At 35.4% G+C, this 21,114-nt stretch overlaps 2 protein-coding genes across 2 annotated transcripts; one reads left to right on the plus strand and one right to left on the minus strand.

Moving 5' to 3' along the window:
* Positions 1 to 5,809: 5,809 nt before the first annotated feature.
* Positions 5,810 to 8,716, minus strand: LOC110934865 (gibberellin 2-beta-dioxygenase). The gene is made up of 3 exons (XM_022177605.2): positions 8,343 to 8,716; positions 6,910 to 7,261; positions 5,810 to 6,184 (listed from the first exon to the last, which is right to left on the minus strand). Exons 1-3 carry the CDS (start codon positions 8,714 to 8,716, stop codon positions 5,924 to 5,926), a joined length of 987 nt encoding a protein of 328 aa, XP_022033297.1. The 3' UTR covers positions 5,810 to 5,923.
* Positions 8,717 to 17,061: 8,345 nt separating this feature from the next.
* LOC110933686 lies at positions 17,062 to 20,068 on the plus strand. The gene is made up of 2 exons (XM_035989441.1): positions 17,062 to 17,728; positions 20,031 to 20,068. Exons 1-2 carry the CDS (start codon positions 17,062 to 17,064, stop codon positions 20,066 to 20,068), a joined length of 705 nt encoding a protein of 234 aa, XP_035845334.1.
* Positions 20,069 to 21,114: the final 1,046 nt, after the last annotated feature.

Raw genomic sequence — 21,114 nt, forward strand, 5'->3', positions numbered from 1 at the left:
TAATTTTTGGTTTAGGTATGTAAATGTGTATGTAAGGATGTATGTTTGTATGTCAAATGTATAATGTAGGTGTATTTGGTGAAAATGTTTATAAGGAAATCTATGTATTTGTGTATGTAGGTGTATAAGCATGTATGTGTGTATGTATGTCTATGAATGTATGTATGTAGGTGTATGTTAGTATGTCAAATGTATAAGGAAAGTCAAACGACTATGATTCTGACAAATTATTCGATAATGAATCCGACGAGGAGTGACTTGTTTTTAATGTATGATTTAGATTTAATTAAACGTTGTAGGATTATAATGTACGACTTAAACGTAGTTTTTAATTATATTACCTTTAGTATATGTTCATGGCGTATGTTTGCGTTATTTGGAATAGACAGGTTCTGTTTTTTCGGCCGAAAATGGCTGGGTGCTGTATATACAGCAGCTGTATTAAAAAAAAAAAAGACTTTTAGCGGCGACATGTGTCGCCGCTATTGACTTACACCCTTTAGCGACCATGATCAATACCGACGACCTTTTAGCGACGACTTTTGTCGTCGCTAAAGGTGTAAGAGCAATACCGGCGACGGACACTTTTAGCGACGACAGGAGGCCAATAGCGGCCGATCAATACCGGCGACATGTCGCCGGTAACGGTCAATACCGGAGACAAATTACACCAATACCGGCGACAGCTGTCGCCGCTAAAAGTGGTCTATTCTTGTAGTGTTTCCACGGAAGTAGAAAATAAGCGAAACAACGGAGGAGGTGGATTATAGAAAAAAATGTAGCATGAAATCTTGTGTAAACATTTTCTCTACGGTGTGACAGGTTATGAAAAATATGGTATTAAGATGACATTTTACACTATTGATGGCCTTAAGTAAGTACATGTGTGCATATATCATTATGTTACATGATTAATTTTCAGAAACAAAATTCCATGAAATATGGTATTAAGATGACATTTTACACTATTGATAGCCTTAAGTAAGTACATGTGTGCATATATCATTATGTTACATTTTTCATTTAGTAAACCGCCTTTAAAAGAAAAAATTCAAAAAACAAAATTCCATGAAACTTGTTATATGTGCATGTGTAAGTGTATGTGTATGATACGAGTCCATATGGGCAGGGCGTGTACACCGTGAGGGTGACAAGGCCATTCTCCAATGGAAATGAAACTAAATGTCCCAATGCATGTGATGGGACTCGTGTTGCAAAGGGGATCAAGATAAAGATTCTGATGTATCAGCCATTATATCTATATTTTATTTATCTATATAATCGCATTTTAGCATATATGATATATCGCACTATCATTCTAGCCCAAACCAAGTACATTTATCGTTTTCGTGTACATTCGTTTCGCAAGTTTAATATTTAATTTCCTTTAGGAAACTGTGTCTAGATGCCGTTGATAATTTTTATAAAGTGCCATTTATGTTATTATATTATACAAAAGTGCTAAAAAGAACACATATTTAAATGGTTGCAATTTACAAAAAAAACCTAGATAAATATAGGCCATTCACTATTTATTTATTTATGAGTTAATTGTCAAAATCGTCCCTAAGGTTTGGGCACGTTTGCCATTTTCGTCCAAAATGACACTTTTGTACCAAATTGCCCCCAACGTTTGTAACTTTTTGACATTTTCATCCAAACCACTTAGTTTATTTTTTCTGTTAAGTTGAGGATATTTGGATGATACTGGCAAATATAAAACCACAGGGACGATTTTGGTAATTTACTAAAACCCTTTTTAATTTCTTTTATTTAATTATTTTTGTTACATATATAATAAAAAAAGAATATACATGGAGTTTTTAGAAAAAAAATTAATAGTTTTGTCACATAATTTTTATAAATTTTCATCCAAATCACTAACTCAGTTTATTTTTTCTGTTAAGGTGAAGGATGTTTTAAATTTTATAAATTAAGACAGAAATTAATTTACAGCTTCTTTATATAAATCAGTTTTATAAAGAGAAAACGTCATTGGTGTGCAACACATAACAATCGATTACAACTTTTAGTATTTATCAGTTGTAGAGATAGAAAAAATTGTAAAATGTTACATATTTTTTAAATGTGTTGAGCACCTAGGAAATATGTTGGTAGAAATACAATATTTATTTAATTAAGATTATGAAGGTAAATAACTAATACTTATTCTGAGTGGCTTGAGTAAATAAACTTTTGGTTCATAGCATTATAATTACAATTTGGTGGAAAATTTTAAGATTTGGTAACGATATGTTGTTTGATAGGGGGGGGGGGGGCATTGGCTTCTGTTTTTCCTTAGGAGCGAATTTAAAAGAGTAGAAGATGAATTACAAAATTGGTACATATGATAAGTTTTTTTATATGACCTTTTTCAATAAGATAACCAATATTTTAGTTTTATAAAATGTAGAGGTTTAAGTAGATTTTATTTTTATAAAACTGATCTATATAAAAAATTAGAAATTAATTTCTGTCTTAGTTTATAAACATCATTCGCCTTAGTAGAAAAATTAACTTAGTTAGTGGTTGGATGAAAATTTATGAAAATTATGTGACAAAGCTATTATTTTTTCATATAAAAATTGCATGTATATCCTTTTTTATTATATATGTAACAAAATTAATTAAATAAAAGAAATTTAAAAGAGTTTGAGTAAATTGCCAAAATCGTCCCTATGGTTTTATATTTGCCAGTTTCATCCAAATATCCTCAACTTAACAGAAAAAATAAACTAAGTTAGTGGTTTGGATGAAAACGGCAAAAAGTTACAAACGTTGGGGGCAATTTGGTACAAAAGTGTCATTTTAGACGAAAATGGCAAACCTACCCAAACCTCAGGGACGATTTTGACAATTAACTCTTTATTTATTTATTAAATAATAAAATCGAATTTGTTCAATAGGATTGACTTATACCAAAACCTAAGTTTAATTTCTTATTACCTTTTTTTCTTTTACTAGCCAAAGAGTCATTGTATGTTTTAAGGGTACTACAACAATAATCATGTCTAGTAATTCCATAAATGTACTACCCTTTAAAAGTTATTAACGTTAATCATACGTCTGTACAAACTCCTATTGTAGATCATATCCTTTTAGAGATGGAACTCTAATAAATCCCTGTCTAACCCTCTCATTCCACGTCAGTTTGGTATGCCTCTCTACTCCTCTCCACAAATATTTCATCTTACTCGTGGATGTGTGAGTTTGTGTTGGTGTGTGTATAAATTACTACACAAAGTGGTTGAGTGGTTCTTAGGACAATTCTCGGGAACCCCAAAAACCCCCTACTTCGTTTCTATTTGCTCAAAAAAAAAAAAAAAAAACCATCACTGCATATCCGTCAAAAAACATGTCACTAATAAGCGCCCACCTACATTTATTGTCAGATTCCGTCACAATTCGGTCGCAAAAATTGATCACCGAAGTTGTTTTGTCACTCAACTAAATCCGTGGCAAATGGCCTTTTTGTTTCATTGATAGTCAGGGGGCTTGGGAGGGGGGGGGGTTAGCAAATGGCCTTTTTGGGGCGTTGGGGGGGGGGGGGTTCCGAACCTAGTTGTTTTCCAATAGTGTAATCCAAATGAGTTTGTCAAATGTTAATGCAGCTGGTGAATTCCCACCCACGGTGTGCCAAAGAACTCAGTCGGTATTACGTCCCTCATTCTGGTACTGGTATAGTATCGTCCTTGTATATAACGAAAGTCTTTTAACTATGGCAATTTTTAATGCAACTGGTGGGATTCCAACCCAAATGTCTTATATTTAAATTAAAATTGTTATTTTCTTTGATTTTACGATAATCTTTAACCTGTCGCAATTTTTGCGACCGGTACTAAGACCGTGGGATATGGTGGGGCAGGGGTTTGGGGCATGGGTAGACACGTGGCTTGGGGGGGCTTCGCTGGGCTGACCCACATTGAAGACGGTATGGTGGGGCGGGGGTTTGGGGCGTGGCCAGCCCAAACCGCTATTTGAATATTTTTTAAAACAACAAATTTAATTTTTTTTAATATTTTAAATAAAGAAAATTACATAAAAAAATTCCTAACGGTTATATTTTTTCTTTATCTCTTCTCTCATCTCCAAGATTAGTTACAACTCTTCACCATCTAAGTGATCAATGGGCTGAGATAGAAATTTCAAATCATCTCGTTTTTGTTTCAGGGCATCTCTAGCTTCTTTGCTCTTTCGAATTTCGGCCCTTTGTTGTTGGAATACGTTAAATGTATCTAACTTGCATGCGATGTCATCCAATTGATCGCTGTATATTCCCCTACGCGAGCCCGAACTCCCAACTGAAGGCGATGCCGTACCCGATCTTGATTTTTGAGCGCGCCTTTTTGCGGCATCTCTTCCATATTCAGGCCGGTTTGGCGAATCATCCAAAAGGTCCTCAAACTCTTGATCTCGTGCATCAGATTGGGCTTGGGACGAGGCCCTTGACCTTTTGGAAGACGTGTTCGTTTCGCTACCACTGGGGATATTCGCCCACTTTGGATGGAACTTACAAATCTCCCAACAATGCATGAAACGGAAGTCGCTCCCCACATTAGTTTTGAATGTAACCAATGCATTTGTCACAAAGTCGGCTTCGGTTTCACCACTTTTTGGGTTTTGTTTTGCTTTATTTAAAAAAGCACTAAATTTTGTAAGTTGGCCTCTTATCTCGCTCCACTTCGAGGATAAGCTATCGTTTTCACGATAAGCCTCCCTTTGCATTTCTTCATGGAATGCTTTACTAATCGCTTCCCACAAATGGCTTCGAGAATTTCCTATTTTAATAAAAACAAAATTTAATATATTACAAAGTTAAAATAAGGGCTACAAAATATTTAAAAATACCTAAAGTTGGATGTTGAGATTGTTGAAGCCAAGCCCTCGCCAATGCAAGTTCTTCATTAACGACCTATCTTTGTTGTTTTCGTTTGGCGGTTTCAAGTGCTTTCTCCGCCTCGGTTTTTTTCTTATGACTTCTCTTTTTGATGGGTTTGGATGCGGAAGGACCATCGTTGGGTGGTTGAGTTTCGGGGACGGTTTCGGTTTGGGAAAGGTTGATGGAGGTTGGTGAAAGGTTGATGGGCATTTGTGAAAGGTTCATCGGGCTAGGTATTGAATCGTCGGTGTGTGGGAAGTTAGTAAACAAACGATTCCCGAGATACGATGCATAACTCGCCATATCGGGCATAGGGGAGTGTATTAAAAATGGACGAGGCATTGGATGATTGGGTGGTGGGCTAGGATTATTTTTTTGGAATGCAAACGGGTTGTTCGGGTCATAACCACGATTATGAGGATGCATTTTCCGTTTTGTAGAATGAGAATAGAGATGATTATAGAAGATGTGGAGTGTATTGTGGTTGAATGTGGTAAAAAAAGGAATAAAAGTGTGAGTTTTATAGTGAAAAAATAATTTTTTTTAACATAGCCGTTGGCCAACGGCTAGTTTGTTTTGGCCATTGAGAGCTCGCCATGTCACCTTGCTAGACCCACCCCACGCCCGGCTTTAAACTCCCGCCCCTTGGGCCACACCCCAACCCAAGCCCACCCAGGGTGGTGGCTTGGGCGTTTTCAGCCAACCCACGCCCCAACCCAAGCCCCATACCCTAGAGTCTAATAATTGAATATTAACTACTCAGTTAAGACACTAATTTAAGGCGGTTATGATGATTTCGGTCGTAAATAGGTGGCTAATTTTGCGACCATAACTGCTTTAGTTTAGAGGTGCATTCGAGTCAAACAACCAAAGCTAAAAACTTGACACATGATCACATGAGTCATGTATTCCAAACAGTTTTGGTCTTATTACAACTGACTTCAATGAAAAAAAGAAAGAACATTGTCTATCCTAAGCTACTAAAGTTCAAAGACAACCGACATATATATACACGAAGTCACATGGTTGACTTCAGAAACTTTTTCAAACCAAGGGATGAGACCCTTTCTGAAAGAAGGAAAGTCTATCATCAGCCAACCTGGTCCTGTAGGTGCATGCTTTGTACTCAAACCAAGTGAACTCCTGGTACAAGCTTTCTTCACCCGGTTCCATGACTGATCCTAATGGTGAAATCTTCTCCATCAATGGAGGACCTCCAAAGTATATCATTGAAACCCTTGACTTCATTCTGTCTGCAATGATCACTCTATGCTTTACACTTTTGAACCTTCCATTTGTCATCACCTTCACTCAAATCAAGAATGCATCAATATAAGATTCATAAATTAATCACACTAATTAAGACGGTTGAACCCAGAAATTATTTTCTGGGGTGCAAACGTGGGGTTTAACTAACATTTCAAGGGGTACGGTCGAGATTTTTGCCTATAAAACACACTAATTTTTTTTAAAGGGTGTGCCCGTCCACCGAACCTATAACCTAGGTCCGCCCCTGTTGATATTGGTTGTATACCACTGACATGATATTGGTACACAATAATAAGGACTGATGTGACAATGATATAACTGATACGACCAGTATAAAGCAATACGGCCTGTATGAGTTGACAGGCACTTGGTGTGTATTAGGCTAGAGGGTGTGGGATAACCCCCCTTGAGGCTTTATAAGGACACCTCAGCGCCACGTCAGCCAAGGGGGCTTTATAACCCCCCTTTAACATGGAGGGTGTGGTGATAACCCCTAGGGGCGCTATAGAACAAAATAAAAAAAATAAAAAAAATTTGATTGGTGCAAACAAGTGGGCCCCACCTGATAACCCCCTCCTCCCTCGTTACCATGTTCGCGAGTGATGTATAGCGCCCCATGTTAATTGGCTGGGTGTGGGTGTATAGCGCCGGGGGCGCTATAGCCTCTGACGTGGCGAGGGTGGCGCCCCCCACACCCTCCGGCCTTAGGGGTTGTGTACCTATAACATCAACCTTAATAATACCAAAAAAAAAAAACTGACCTGTAATAAGTCATCAACGTTGATAAAAAAAGAGGTGTGGTCAGGTGGGACCGGAACCCATGTTCCATCAGGCAGACAGATTTGTAAGCCTGAAGTGGTGTTGGATCTTGCAATAGATATAAGCTGTGGGTCTGTATGTTCACCAAATCCAATTGGGTTCCAGCCATTTCTGGTGGATGGATGGTTAGGGCAGGGTGGATAGTGGTTTAGCCTGAAGACGTTGTCAGCCTTCTCATCACTTAACATCCTGCTTAACACACTCTTGGGCTCTATCTTCAAGCCATCTGCCATTAACTCAAGTATTTCACACCCCAGGTTTCTCACTGCCTCCACGTACTCTTTTGCTAGTGACCTAATTCACAACATGCACACACACATATATATATATCAGCTAATAAATTTTTAATTTTAACTATATATTTTTTAACTTTAATATATATATATATATATATATATATATATATATATATATATATATATATATATATATATATATATATATATATATATATATATATATATATATATATATATATATATATATATATAGGGTAGAGTTCATGCGAGAACCACCTTTATTGCGAGAACCAATGTGAACACAATAAAATAAACCCACTACACCACCACCCAAAACCTAAAAAAAACTAACCCCCACCCCCACCCCACACCTAAAAACCTAAAAAAATCTAACCCCCCACCCCCTAAAAACCTAAACACCCCTCACCCAAGCTAAATGATAAAAACTAAACCATAAAGCTAAACCGCAAAAAAATAAAAACCTAAAAAAAACCTAACCCTCCTCCCACCCCATACCCCCAAAAACCTAAAAAAACCTACCCCCCCCCCCCCCACACACACACACACCCAAGCTAAAAACTAAACCTCCAAAGAACCTAAAAAATCTATAAAACACACAATTTTTTTATGACGAAAAGTAGCGAATTTTTTTATAAAAAATATTAAAACAAAAATTTTATGTGTTTTTGGTTGTGTTTGCATTGATTCTCACAATAAAAGATGGTTTCTAACGCACCCTTCTCCTACATATATGCGTGTACACACCCGATTCGATATACATCCATAAATAATACGAGAACAACGAAAATCAATTATATTATTGTCAAAAATCAATTGAAAGGTGTAAAATATTAAATGATCAACAACTCTAGTTAATTTATTTTTCTAATTTCTCCATGTCACTTTTCTTAGTAACAAGTTTTGTAAACATGTGTTGATCATAAAATATTATAATAAATCTACACGTGGATGTATGTTTATATCTATAATTATGAATATTCATGTTTCTATCCACACATGTATCAATTAGTATGCACATTCACGTACATAACCGTCATGTTTTTTTAGTAACCATAACTTTTATAGATTGATATTAAGTTAAATTAGATAATTGAGAGAACTCAACGAAATCTTACGAGAAGGTTTTGCTATGTGTGGGAATATTGTTGGAAGCAAAGAGAAGATATTCAACCCAGCCAACGTCTCCATTTGGTCCAATCGTGTTGGTACCGTACCCAAACGGACTTGGAGAGCAATACTTGTCTTTCTCGGACTGGCTCATGTTGAAGAACCTCATGGTTTCGTTTTCAAGTTCTGTCGCGAGCCGAAGTGGCACACCATGGTTTATGACCTTAAAGAAACCGTAGTCTTGGCAGGCTTTGACCATGAGGTTCTTAGCATCATCAGGGTATGAGAGATCGATCACCGGGATGCCTGTAAAGTTAGTACTTTTGTTCCATTTGTTGGATAGATTAATGGGTTTGTTTTGGTATTGTGATAGCATCACCATGTTGGTTGTTGGTTGCTGGTTGCAACAAAAAGGGGAGCTATCTGCCTATTTATATACGTTGGGGAGCATATCATAAGTGTGTATATGTGGGGTCCGAATATGATATCAGTGTGTGCGTCACCCGTTTAAAAGATTATATTTTATTCTTTACATAATATGTTGGTGGTTTGTGGCTACAATATAAGCTGTTTATTAGGCTAATGAGTGTGGAGGAGCCCATTGTTTGGGATGGATCTTTACGTAGGCGGTGTAGAAGGTCATCACCCTACTCAAGTGATGAGTCTTAGATCACCCGTAGTGGGGCGTGATTTTAAAAAAAAAAAATAGAAAAAAAAACGTCGCAAAACGCCCCTCCCCCCATTACGGCAGGCGTTTTTAGGCGTTATATTTGAAAAAAAAGAGGTTAGGCGTTTTAATAAAAACGCTATGCACATGTTTGTTGAACCAATCAATGGTGAGCATTTGTATGACAACTTTAACTAGCCAATCACCATCCATCCATGTGTTTGCTTTTTTTTCTTAATGATTGGAAGGGGCTTTATTAGGTATTATTCCCACTACACCACTTTTGCTATAATGCCCCAACGCTGACTGGGACGCCACGTGTCGGATAATGCCCCATGATGGGGGCATTATAACACATTACCACTACACATGGTCTTAGTGTGGGTAATGAGTCTCTTTTTTTTTCAATTTTATATCTTGTTACTTTGTTTGGGTATAATATTTATATGTGAAAATATTACAATGTTGGTTCTTGTGGTTTTTGCCAAATTTGAATGTCGAGTACTAATAATTTTTTGTTGCAAAATTATGTATTAACATTTAATTTGTCACAATGTTGAGTACTAAGCCAGACTTTGTTAATTTTTATTTTTTAAATTCTTACTAAAATGTTCTTTAATAACCAGAGGTTATATTTTTGTAATTAATTATATTTGATTACAGGGGCTATATCATTATGGTAAATATGTTGAAACTACTTTAAGGGGATGAATTGTAACTTCCTATTTGAAAACCCTAACAAGCCTTCACACGTCGTTCCTCGACTTGTATTCGTCGACTGTTACACAGGTTTTCTTGTGACTCCAAAACGGTTTTGGTTGACCAAATTCATATCGAATAATATCGTACAACCACAATTCAAGCTTCTGCGATTATAACTGAACCCATTGAACACTCCATCATCGCTTAATAATTCGTTTTTAAATGATTTGGTGTAACCGTCTTGTTCCCCGACCTTGTGTAACGGCCTTGAAACAAATTCGTATAAAATAAACTCTCTGAAAGACTATTTGGACATTTCTGAACATACTCATACTATTAATTCTATTCTTCAAACTCCTGCCTTAGTCTATGTATCACCGGAGACTCGTTGAACTTCGGCAGCATGATTTCTTGCATCTTTTCGTCGTTAGGTAAAAACTGATTCATGCAATATATTAATTTTCGCATTTTGATCCGAAGCCCTCTATCAATTCAAAGGTGACAGTTATTGAATTTGATCGATAATGGAATTAGGGTTCTTATGATTAACTATTTGGGAATTAGGATTAAAAAACAAATACATGTTAAATATAATTTATATTTGTTTTATTGGCAATTGCGAAATAGCTCAGTTGGTTAAGGGTGAACTTGGACATTGCAGGGACTCGCCACACCGATTCCTTTTGATTTTATATCTAATTAATTTATATATAATATAAGATTCTGAATTTTATAAGTTACAATAATAGACCCTATGATCAAATATAAATAATTATTAAAATAGACCCTCTAGTTATTTAAAGGCATTTTAATACAACTTAACAAAAAATTCAACAAGTTTTGGCCTTAGTACTCAACTTTGTGACAATTTAAAAAACGTTAATACCTGATTTCCAACAGAAAACCATTAGTAGCTGACATTGAAATTTGACAGAAACCATACGGACCAGCAATGTAATTTTTCCTTTATATGCTGATTTATTAATAAATCAACATATATCTCATTCAAAATAAATCAAGTTATAAACTATAATATGAAAATTCGCAATATTATGAAATTTTAAGAATTTACATATTTTATTTTATAACTTGATTTATTTTATGATATATGAAATAACAATCATGCAATTAAATAATGGAAAGTTAATGAGGACAGAGGAACCTACATCTAAACTAGTTGATAACAGCTTTTTTTTTTTACGGTGACTTTCTTTTTTAGTGATCCAATATCACACCGCCTAATCGGCGGCCCTAGCCAAGTCTGCCCATACTTACGTTGTCTTAACCGGCCCCACGCTGGGTTGGACAGACTTGGTTACGGCGTTCCCCCGAAAACCGTACTGTCTCCACACGAGTTGCCTCGCTGAAGTAACAGTCGGATGAAAACCGGGGTGCGGCTCACGATCGAACCCCCCTCGGTGGGTTTGTCACCTTCATTGCCCAATATCCACCCAAATATGACACAAGTGGGAATTGAACTTAAATCTCTATTAGAAAACTCAAGTATCCTACCACTAAGCTACAAGTAGAATGATTTGACAGATAATAGCTGGCTCAACCATTTTAAAGGTCCAAAAAAAGCTAAAATACGAGGTCATTTTTGAAATTTCATGAGCTTGGGAATGGAATATAAACTAGTCAATTGATTATGATGATTCACACAAACCTAGAAAATAATATGTTTAACAAAATTGTAATTTTCAAACCATGATGCAGACTCTTCACTAGGGCTGTCCAAAAAGCTTGCGGCTTGAACCTCGCTCGGATTTAGCTCGGAAAAAACTCGCTTGATATGGCTCGGTTTGAAAGTGAGCCGAGCCAGCTCGGTTAGAAAGTGAGCCTAGCTCGGCTTGGCTCGTGACAAGACAAATTGGCTCGGTTTGGCTCGCTTGGTAGCTTGGCTCGGCTTAGCTCGAATTATTTTGCTTATAATATATTTTATTTTTATATACATCTAATATATTACAAAAAAGTTATTATTATTTACATGTATTTAGGCTTGTAGTTTGATATCTATGACATATTTAAAGGTTGATTGTCGTGCTAATAAACAAATATTCTATTTACTTGAAATATAAAACTTATTTTGCGTTGTTGAACGTGATTTTGGCTTGTAATGTGTTAGGTTGAACTTATTTTGAATATATTCTTTTGAAGTATTGAATAATATTTTAGAATACTGAATTTTGAGAGCTGTGGATTAATTTTTATTTTTAAAATAAAGCTAAACCAAGCTGAGCCAAGCCAGTCGGTTTAAAACCAAGCCGAGTCCGAGTTTAGATTTTCAGCTCGGTTTCAAATCCAAGCTGAGCCGAGCCAGCTCGGTTTATAATCAAGCCGAACCCGAGCTTGCCCTAGCTCGACTCATAATTAGCCCTACAATTCACAAAGATAAACTAGACAAGATACAAAATCAACTCAAACTATCACAAATAGATAATTAGTTAATTATAAATTCGTAAGAAATTGACAAAAATATAAATAATCATAATATAAAGGTTGACACTTAAGAAATTTAAAAAAGTGGGTCTGTCATATTTCAGTACAAACCAGTAACTTACATATATAAATAAGAGAGGGCTTAAATTTGAGGACCCTCAGTAGGAACCCTATGCAATTGCCTCAATTCTTAAGCCATTATGATCGACCCTATTATGGATGAGCATAACCCAAATCATCAAACCGAAGTAGGGATGAGCACAGTATCCGTTCGTTATCGAACCGATACTGGTACCGAAAAACAGAGAAAATTGGTACCAGTACCGAATATACCGGTTCGGTACCGGTACCTAAAAACGGGAAAAATGGTTTCCGATACCGAATATTCCCGGTATGGTTCAGTACCGGTACCCGGTACCAAATGCTCATCCCTAAACCAAAGTAAAATTCGAAGTGTTGTTTTTTAAGGTATTTAACTAGTTGAGATACTCCGTGCTTCGCGGTGGAAAGTTGATTGGTACCGTTTCGCTTCTTTAAGGTACCGACACTTAGGATAACAATCGAAAAAAACCCAAAGCTAGGGTATTTTTAAATCAAAAGACTAAAAAAATAAACAAATAAATCAAAAACACATTCTTATAACTAAATATGAACCTTTCCTAGTAAAATTTTTCTAGATTTTTTTTGAACGGCCAACAAAATTAATCCCACCACCAATTCCGGGGAAAACCCGGTAACCCACCCGCCGTAGGAACAACGGTGAAATTACCGGTAAAATCCGTTTGACTCAAGGATTGAACCCCTGGTTCCCTGGGTCTCCTATCATTGCCCACCATTGCCTTGTTATGCACCAAGTGAGAGTTGAACATGTATCTCCCAAGAGAAATGTAAGTCTTCCATCACATGATGTAGAAATCATTGGCTTTATCTAGATTTGGATAGAAAAAAATATTAGTAACTTTGAGAATTAGATAAAATAAAATGTAGTACATCATCACTTCACTTCAGTATGGTAAATATGAGGAGATGGAGCACAAACAATACAAAAGAGGGCAAAATTGTAATTAACATCCAATTATTGTCCAAAAGTTGTACTGTTCCTAAGAACCTTCAGCTTTTGTTATATTATAGAATTATAGAATATAGAATATAGAATAGAATTACTACACTAATAATTTGCATAAATTATAAAGAATAATTTTATTATAATATAAACTTTTTAAAGTTTCAGCTTCACCTATTATCTATATTACATTATAAAGTATTTTAGATAGACAACATGGTAATTTCATAAAATTTTTAAGATGCATTTTACAACTTTCACAACATAGGGTACAAGTTTTTTATGCAATAATTCTTAATTTGCTTATATTTAATAAACTTCTCCTAATGACCTATGAGATTATTTGATTCACTAAATTAATTATAATCTTATTTATAATACTTTAAATTAAGATTTCAATTTGGATTTACTATTTATATTTTAATAACTAAATACTATTTAAATTAAGTATTATCTTATTTAAATATTTAAATATATAATTACTAAATAATAATAATAATAACAACAACAACAGTGTTTAAGACATGTCGGGTCAGATTGCGCCACATCTTTTAGTACTATCTTATTTAAATATGCAAGTATATAATTATTAAATATTTACATAATAATAATAATAATAATAATAATAATAATAATAATAATAATAATAATAATAATAAGAAGAAGACCCAAATATAATGAGTATTTAAGGTATGTTAGGTTAGATTGCATTCTTCAAAAGAGTCTCGGTGACACACCTTGCATCGCGCAAACAAACCCACTAGTACATAGTAGTATACATCTTTAACTTGTTTAGTTTCTATATATTTTGATTTTTCTTTCATAACTCGCGCTTGTTAACTTTTTATAAAAATCTTAATGCGCATATGTGTTTATTTTTTTTCTCGGCATTCCGGTATAAATTTTGTTGAAAATAAAGTTGTAAATGATACCGAGTAACGGTACCGTACCAATACAATAATGCCGAATCAATACCAGCATAAATTGAATTCCCACCGACGGATGAATCTCACTAGTATGTTTTTAAAATTCTGCATTAGGTTATGTTTTGAGGGATAAATAAAACATGAGTAGATTGCGACAAACTAACTAAACAACAATGGTGAGAATAAGCTGAATAATTGAAATAACTAAATGTTGTTAAAAAATTGAAATAATTAAAGAATTAAACTATTGTACTAAAAATTATCTAATTTATTCAATGATGGCTTAGTTCTAATTTTTAATTGAGTTTTATAGTCTGGTTATCTACAACTATATCTGTACTATATAATAAAATAAAATAGGGGGCACACTCGTCACTATTTTAGATCATCTACATTTTGGTTTTTCCGTGTCTCTCTCCTAATTAATTATGGATAATTATATATTATTTAATTACTGATAGTTATTATATATATAGGGGAAGGTTCAAATGAAAACCACTAGTTATCGCGAAAACTCGAAAACTAACTAAAAACGCCTAAAAACAAACCAATTTTTTTTTGCATACCAATTTTCGCTATTTAAATTATATAAAAAAACATTTTTTTCAAAAAAAATTTGTAGTGCACGTGTAATATTACACATGTGTATGTGTACTACACATGTGAATTATTACACATGTGCACTACAAAAAAATTTTTTTTTTTGAAAAAAAAAATTATATAAAAAAACTAGCGATTTTTATAAAAAATTGAAAAAAATTTGTGTGTTTTTTAGGCTTTTTTAGTTAGTTTTCGAGTTTTCGCAATAAAAGTGGTTTTCATTTGAACCATCCCCTATATATATATAACAATGGAACTTAATATGAAATTAAAAATAAAATTTTTACATATATTTATATTTTACTAAATACTTATATTTAGGTCTCCGAATATTATTAAATTCAACATGATGTTAGTTAAAATATTATAAAAAAGAAGAATAATGACAATAATTATTTTTTACACACGATTTCTAAAAAAATAAAATATTTAATTGATCAGATGATTTGAATGGTAAAAATTTGTAAAATGATAAAATGCACGTGGTATTAAAAAATCAAAATTTTAGTCTTAATCTTTTATATGTAACCATATCTCTACATATTTATAATTGTAATTTAAATTGATTTAACTGTATAAAAATGATAGTTAAAGGAATAAGCTACACTGAATTAACATTTGTAAATTACATAAAAAAAATTTAATACACGGTTTTAAAAATTACCTTAACATATTTTATGAATGTTGCGTCAAATTTCATTTTTTAAAGATATGTCTTGACGAGTGAATGTGTTACTGAATGACATATATTTTACTCAACCCGTATAATACATTTTTTTTTTAATCTGTGTAATACCTAAGTTTTTAAAGACATAATATCTTTTTATTATTAAATATATAATATTACATTTATTTAACTTGTGTAATAAGTGTGATGTATGGATGGGGGCGTATAAACTGTTTATTATGCTGGCCAGATTCGTTGATGGTGAGAAGGTTAAGGGGAACATTGATGAGAACAAGGGTAAAGGTAAGGACAAGGTGAACGGTAAACAGGCTAACCCTAATGCGGGGAGATACAGTAACGAGGGGGCTGATGCGGTGGTCAGGAATGATATTGGAGGCGGTGGTAGATCTTTTCTTGATTCGGTGCTGAACAGACATCCGGAGTCGGAAAAAATAGATACTATCAAGATTGATGATAACCTGGAAGCTTTCTGTGGGTGGCATGGGACTTCTCTGATGGGTAAGGTTGTAGATATCAAGTTGCCGATTTCTTTAAGGACGTTATTGAGGGATAAAGGATGGGATAAAGTGTCGATAAAGTATGTCTCGGGACTTACAGTGATGTTAGTTTTCAAAGACGTTGAGGAGTGTGATCGCTTCTTGGAGAATGTTGATACGTGGAAAGATATGTTTGGGACTTTAGATAAATGGAATGGGAATAATAAGGTGGAGGATGAGCGTATTGCGTGGTTGCAGGTACATGAAGTTCCACTGCAACTGGCCATTGATCAAGTGTTTAACTTGATTGGTGGAAGATATGGTGTCGTGGTGCAACCGGCATGTATGTCCGCTGATGATGCTAATTTCTCTAACGCGTATATTGGTGTTTTGAGTAAGTCTCATGCGAGGGTTTCAGACCGGGTAGATCTTTTGTGGCGGGGTGTATCCTTTCACGTTTGGATCGATGAAGATGTGGGAGAATGGTTACCTGACTGTGTTGAAGAGTTTGATGCTGAAGGAGATGAGGGGAGCAGTGAATTGTTCCGGAATAACGCGGAAAGGGAGGAGAATGTAAGGAGTATGCCGACTAACGAAGTGGACACGGATATGGAGATGGGTGAAATACGGTCGAAAGTAATAGTTCAAAATAGTGAGGTTAACGAGAATGCCAATGTTTTGAAACAAGGAGCCGAATTCATCATCGGGAGGAGCAGTGAGGTGAATGAGAATAATGTCAACGTGTTAGTGCGTAAAAAGTATCGAAAAAAGACTGGGATTAAAAATAGAGGAGGATTTTCGGGGTCAAGTGAAAGACCTAAGAAGTGAGCTAGGGAAGATAATGATCCGTTTGGTAGTGATAAACTTATTGGGATTGTGAATTCTCGTCCATCACAAAGTTCTGGTGAGGATAGGGAGGCTAGCGTTTCAACGGGGTTTTGTACATCTGATCTCAATAAATCGGTTGGGGCAGGAGGTGGCTCGGGTGATGTTAGTAGGAATAGGGAAGGGAGGGACCTTGATCAGGAGATGGATTCTATTGAGGTTCTTGATGAAGTGCCTGAGACCGTGGCATTAGGGAGGGCTTTTGGGGCCGAGAATATAAAGCAGTTTATCCCAGAAGTTCAACAGGTGTTTTCGAATGAAGGTTTTCAAGTAGAGAATCAATGAATATTATGTCTTTAAATAGTCGAGGGGTGGGTCTTCGTGCTAAAGCAGAGTGGGTGAGGCGTCTTTGTGTTCAGCAACAACTAAGTCTCATTATGCTTCAAGAAACCTTGAATTCTAATTTGGACGGGGAGGTTTTAGAGCGGTTTTGGGGTAGGGGCGATTTTCAGTTCGAATGGGTGGGTTTCGTAGGCCGATCGGGCGGGGTTCTTACTGTATGGGATCCGGCGGTTTTCACTTTGTTGGAAGTGAAAAAGTTTGCTAATTGTTTGCTCGTTTCGGGTATTATTAAGGGGAGCGGGGTTATGAGCCACTATCTTAATGTTTACGCTCCTAAGAATCAGGTGGAAAAAAGAAATCTGTGGTCGGAGATTAGTAGTATCATTGGGGTAGGGGATGGTTTTTGGACGGTCGCGGGGGATTTCAATTCGGTGAGATTAGTATCAGATAGAAGGAATTCAAAGTTTTCTTTGTCAACGGCTCAAGAGTTTAATGGTTTTATTGATGACGCGAATCTGCATGAGTATTCATTGAAGGGTAGGAGATTCACTTATGTTGTTGGAGATAAAATGAGCCGTATTGCTAAGATATTTGCGAACTGGAATTTCTTCATGGATTGGCCTAATGCGGAGTATTTGGCTCTTGCTCGTGAAGAATTAGATCATTGTCCGTGTCACACCCCAACCGATGGCGGAAACATCGGGATGAGACGAAGTGTGTATAGATTGCTAGAGACGTCATAACACTATGTGACAATATTTAATTAAATTCAAATTTCATTGCAATACTAAATTGTCATACAAGGTTCAAATAGAAATAACAACATAGTTTCAAATTGTAACATAACAACAAAGATAAATTAATCTAGGTGTGTATCTAGTCCACCCTAAATCTCGTTTCATCTTTAGTCCATACTTCAACAATTAACCTGCAACATGTATTAAAATAGAGTTCAATGCAAAAGCAAAGGCGAGTATACAAGTTTGACTACATAGCATAATAGAATAAAAACTCATATCCAACATGTAACATAGTGATTAAATTTACTAGCGATGCAATTTTTGGCGTACTATATGATCAAACCCAAGAATACAACGCACAATAGCCTAATCCCAATAGTTTAGCGGGATAGAAATGTTTAACTCAACAATACCCAATTAGAATAGCGGGCGGGGCGTTAATCCTATAGCGCTATAATTGTTAAGGTGGGCTAGCAAAGTTAATGAGCATATAACGTTACAAATCGTTCATAGAGCATACAAGCATAGCAATTGATCACAATAGTTTCATGTTTCGTTCATAGATAGAGTATGTTTTGTTTTAAGCATAAAAGTTTGTTTTGTATAATCATACATGTTGCATCCCAAAGCGTAAAGGGAAAAAAGGGATCGAGTATACTCACGGTTTACAAGTCTTGACTTGAAGTTCCGAGAGTAAGTTTGGTGGATGATTTAGCTTGGAGCACCTAGTCCTTCTACACGAGGAAACGTAGGTGTGTGAGTTTGGCGTTTACGGAAGATTATGAATATGGAATAACTTATTAATACGAAAATAAAAATAATCATCTTTTAGACTTTATAACCGATATATGACACTAAGTAACCACTAGGGTTATGTTGTATTTCATGGGTAGTAAGCCCATTAGAATCATATTAAGGTTTAGGTCTTAGATGTTGTTCTACTCCTTTGACATGTAAACATAGGTTTAACATCAAAGGTTCGAAGGAGTATATATTTATACTTAGGATATATATTACATATTATTTAGGTCCAATATTCAAGTAGGAGGTAGAAGATTAAATCTCCATTTAGGTACCTCTAGTTACAAGGATGTCATGAATGGGGTAGGAAGACTAAGCTTCCATTTAGGCACCCCTTTGATGTTCACCACTACACTTGATGTAAAAACAACCAAGGAGGGTCATGAACTAAGGTTTGTACGAGTATATAAAATAACTAATCTATTAGAAATCATCAAATAATGAGTGGATTCTTATGAAGGATAGCCCAAGCTAATCCAACCATCACACATTCAACAAGTTTCACACTTGAACATTACTTGTGGGTAAAACCCTAATTAAAACAGAAAGTTCATGAGGTTTTAACCTCTGATTTAGATGTCTCAACCATGTTTTTAAGCCTAACCAACCATAAGAGAGGTTGTAAGCATTAGGACATTGGTTTGAGATGTGTTTCACACAAGTTGGATGAAGTTTGCATAAGTTTGAAACAAAACAGAAAGTTTTTGGTCAATTTCGGAGCAATTCCAGGTCTGATTTCTCCAAGGAGAAGTCAAGGAATCAAACTACATGATTAACCAAGCAAGTAGGAAAAAGAATGAGCAAAAACGGACAAGAAACGAGTGAGATATGCTCACTTTTGTGCAAGAGTATGAATCTACTCGAACCTTCTGAATTAACACGAATTTGGGACTGATTTGGAGATTTGAGAGTGTTTAGAAAAGTGAAAATAGCTTGGATTAGGATTGGTATTTATAGGGAAAAAGTTAGGTTAAGTTTAGGTGAGTATTTAATGCCAAAATCGAGTTTAAAACTCAAAAAAAGGTCAAAATCGCGCTCAAACAGACCTGCTGGAGGGTCTGTTCGCGCTGATCAGGCTTCAGTGAGGGAGTGGTTAAGAATTAAATGTGCTGAATAGAAACCATGTGAAGGCACTGGTGGAGTGGTGTGTGCGTGTGTGTTTAAGCTGGGTGACCCGGGTTCGAGTCCTGGCACCCGCTTTTTATTGTTTTGATTTTTAAACAGTTTCAATAATTGCAGAACCAGTCCCTGAAGTTTAGTTTGGTGAATTTGCACTAACGGTCCCTGTGGTTTAACTACTAACCAAGTTATATGGTTTTTTAAAAGGAAACTAACTTTTAAACTAACTAAGTTATATAATTTTTTTTTTTAACCAATTAGTTTATCTAAGTAATTGCTTAAGTAATTTAACTTGGTTTACTAACTAGGTTATTCTCTAGCTTCAAAATCTAACGGGACTAACTAGATTATTATAAAAAATGAACTTTTAAATAACAAAATTAATTATTTTAATTAATTTAATTAGTTTAAGCTTGAATAATGACCATATTTATAACGAAATAAAATCTTTAAACGTTTATTCGTTTCACAAAGCTTTCGAGTTTCACTATTTTACGAGTTTCAACTAGTTTAACGAGCATTGAGCGTAATAACGAATCGAGAGTCTATGATAATATATCGTTCAAACGTGAAAATCGCACATAAGTGTAACACAAACATGAATAAAATACCTTCGTTTTCATTATGATCAATAGTCTCGAATTACAAATGAAACGAAAGTAGATTACAAAGAGAGTACAAGTGTCTAAACATGGAAGGTACAACACGACTTGCTAAAATAAGAAAGGTTCGAAAATGCGGAGCGTTACAGTCTCCCCTCCTTTAGGGAATTTCGTCCCGAAATTTAGGAAGACGTAGGGAAAAGATGAGGGTACTTCTTCTTCATATCGCTCTTGAGTTCCCAAGTAAACTCAGCGCCACGTTTACCTTCCCATCGAACCTTGACGATAGGAATTTTACTGCGCCTCAATAACTTGACTTCTTGGTCCACGATTTCCATAGGTTTCTCCACAAAATGCAAAGTGTCGTTGATTTGAAGATCTTCGAGAGGAACTTGAAGTCCTTCATCAGCAAGACACTTCTTTAAGTTTGAAACATGAAACGTGGGATGAACATTGTTGAGCTCCTGAGGTAAATCGAGTCGATAAGCCACCTTGCCAATCCTTTCGAGTATCTTGAAAGGACCAACATAGCGAGGGGCAAGCTTTCCCTTCTTACCAAAACGAACCACTCCTTTCCAAGGAGATACCTTGAGTAGGACGAGATCTCCAACGTTGAACTCCATGGGTCTGCGTCCCTTGTTAGCATAGCTCTTTTGACGATTTCGAGCCTTGAGTAGATTATCACGGATTTGGTGAATCTTATCCGTTGCTTCTTGTATGAACTCAGGACCAGTAAAATGTTTATCGCCAATCTCGTGCCAACTTAAAGGAGATCGGCACTTGCGGCCAT

This window comes from Helianthus annuus, chromosome 4, assembly GCF_002127325.2.
Source record: "Helianthus annuus cultivar XRQ/B chromosome 4, HanXRQr2.0-SUNRISE, whole genome shotgun sequence".
NCBI classification, from domain to species: Eukaryota; Viridiplantae; Streptophyta; class Magnoliopsida; order Asterales; family Asteraceae; genus Helianthus; species Helianthus annuus.

Coding starts and splice junctions, on each gene's coding strand:
- LOC110934865 (XM_022177605.2), bottom strand. CDS start 8,716: ATGGTGATGCTATCACAATACCAAAACAAACCCATTAATCTATCCAAC. Junction 7,262..8,342: donor ACACATAGCAAAACCTTCTC/GTAAGATTTCGT, acceptor GTTGTGAATTAG/GTCACTAGCAAAAGAGTACG. Junction 6,185..6,909: donor ACGTTGATGACTTATTACAG/GTCAGTTTTTTT, acceptor ATTTGAGTGAAG/GTGATGACAAATGGAAGGTT.
- LOC110933686 (XM_035989441.1), top strand. CDS start 17,062: ATGAATATTATGTCTTTAAATAGTCGAGGGGTGGGTCTTCGTGCTAAA. Junction 17,729..20,030: donor TCGTGAAGAATTAGATCATT/GTCCGTGTCACA, acceptor TTTACTAACTAG/GTTATTCTCTAGCTTCAAAA.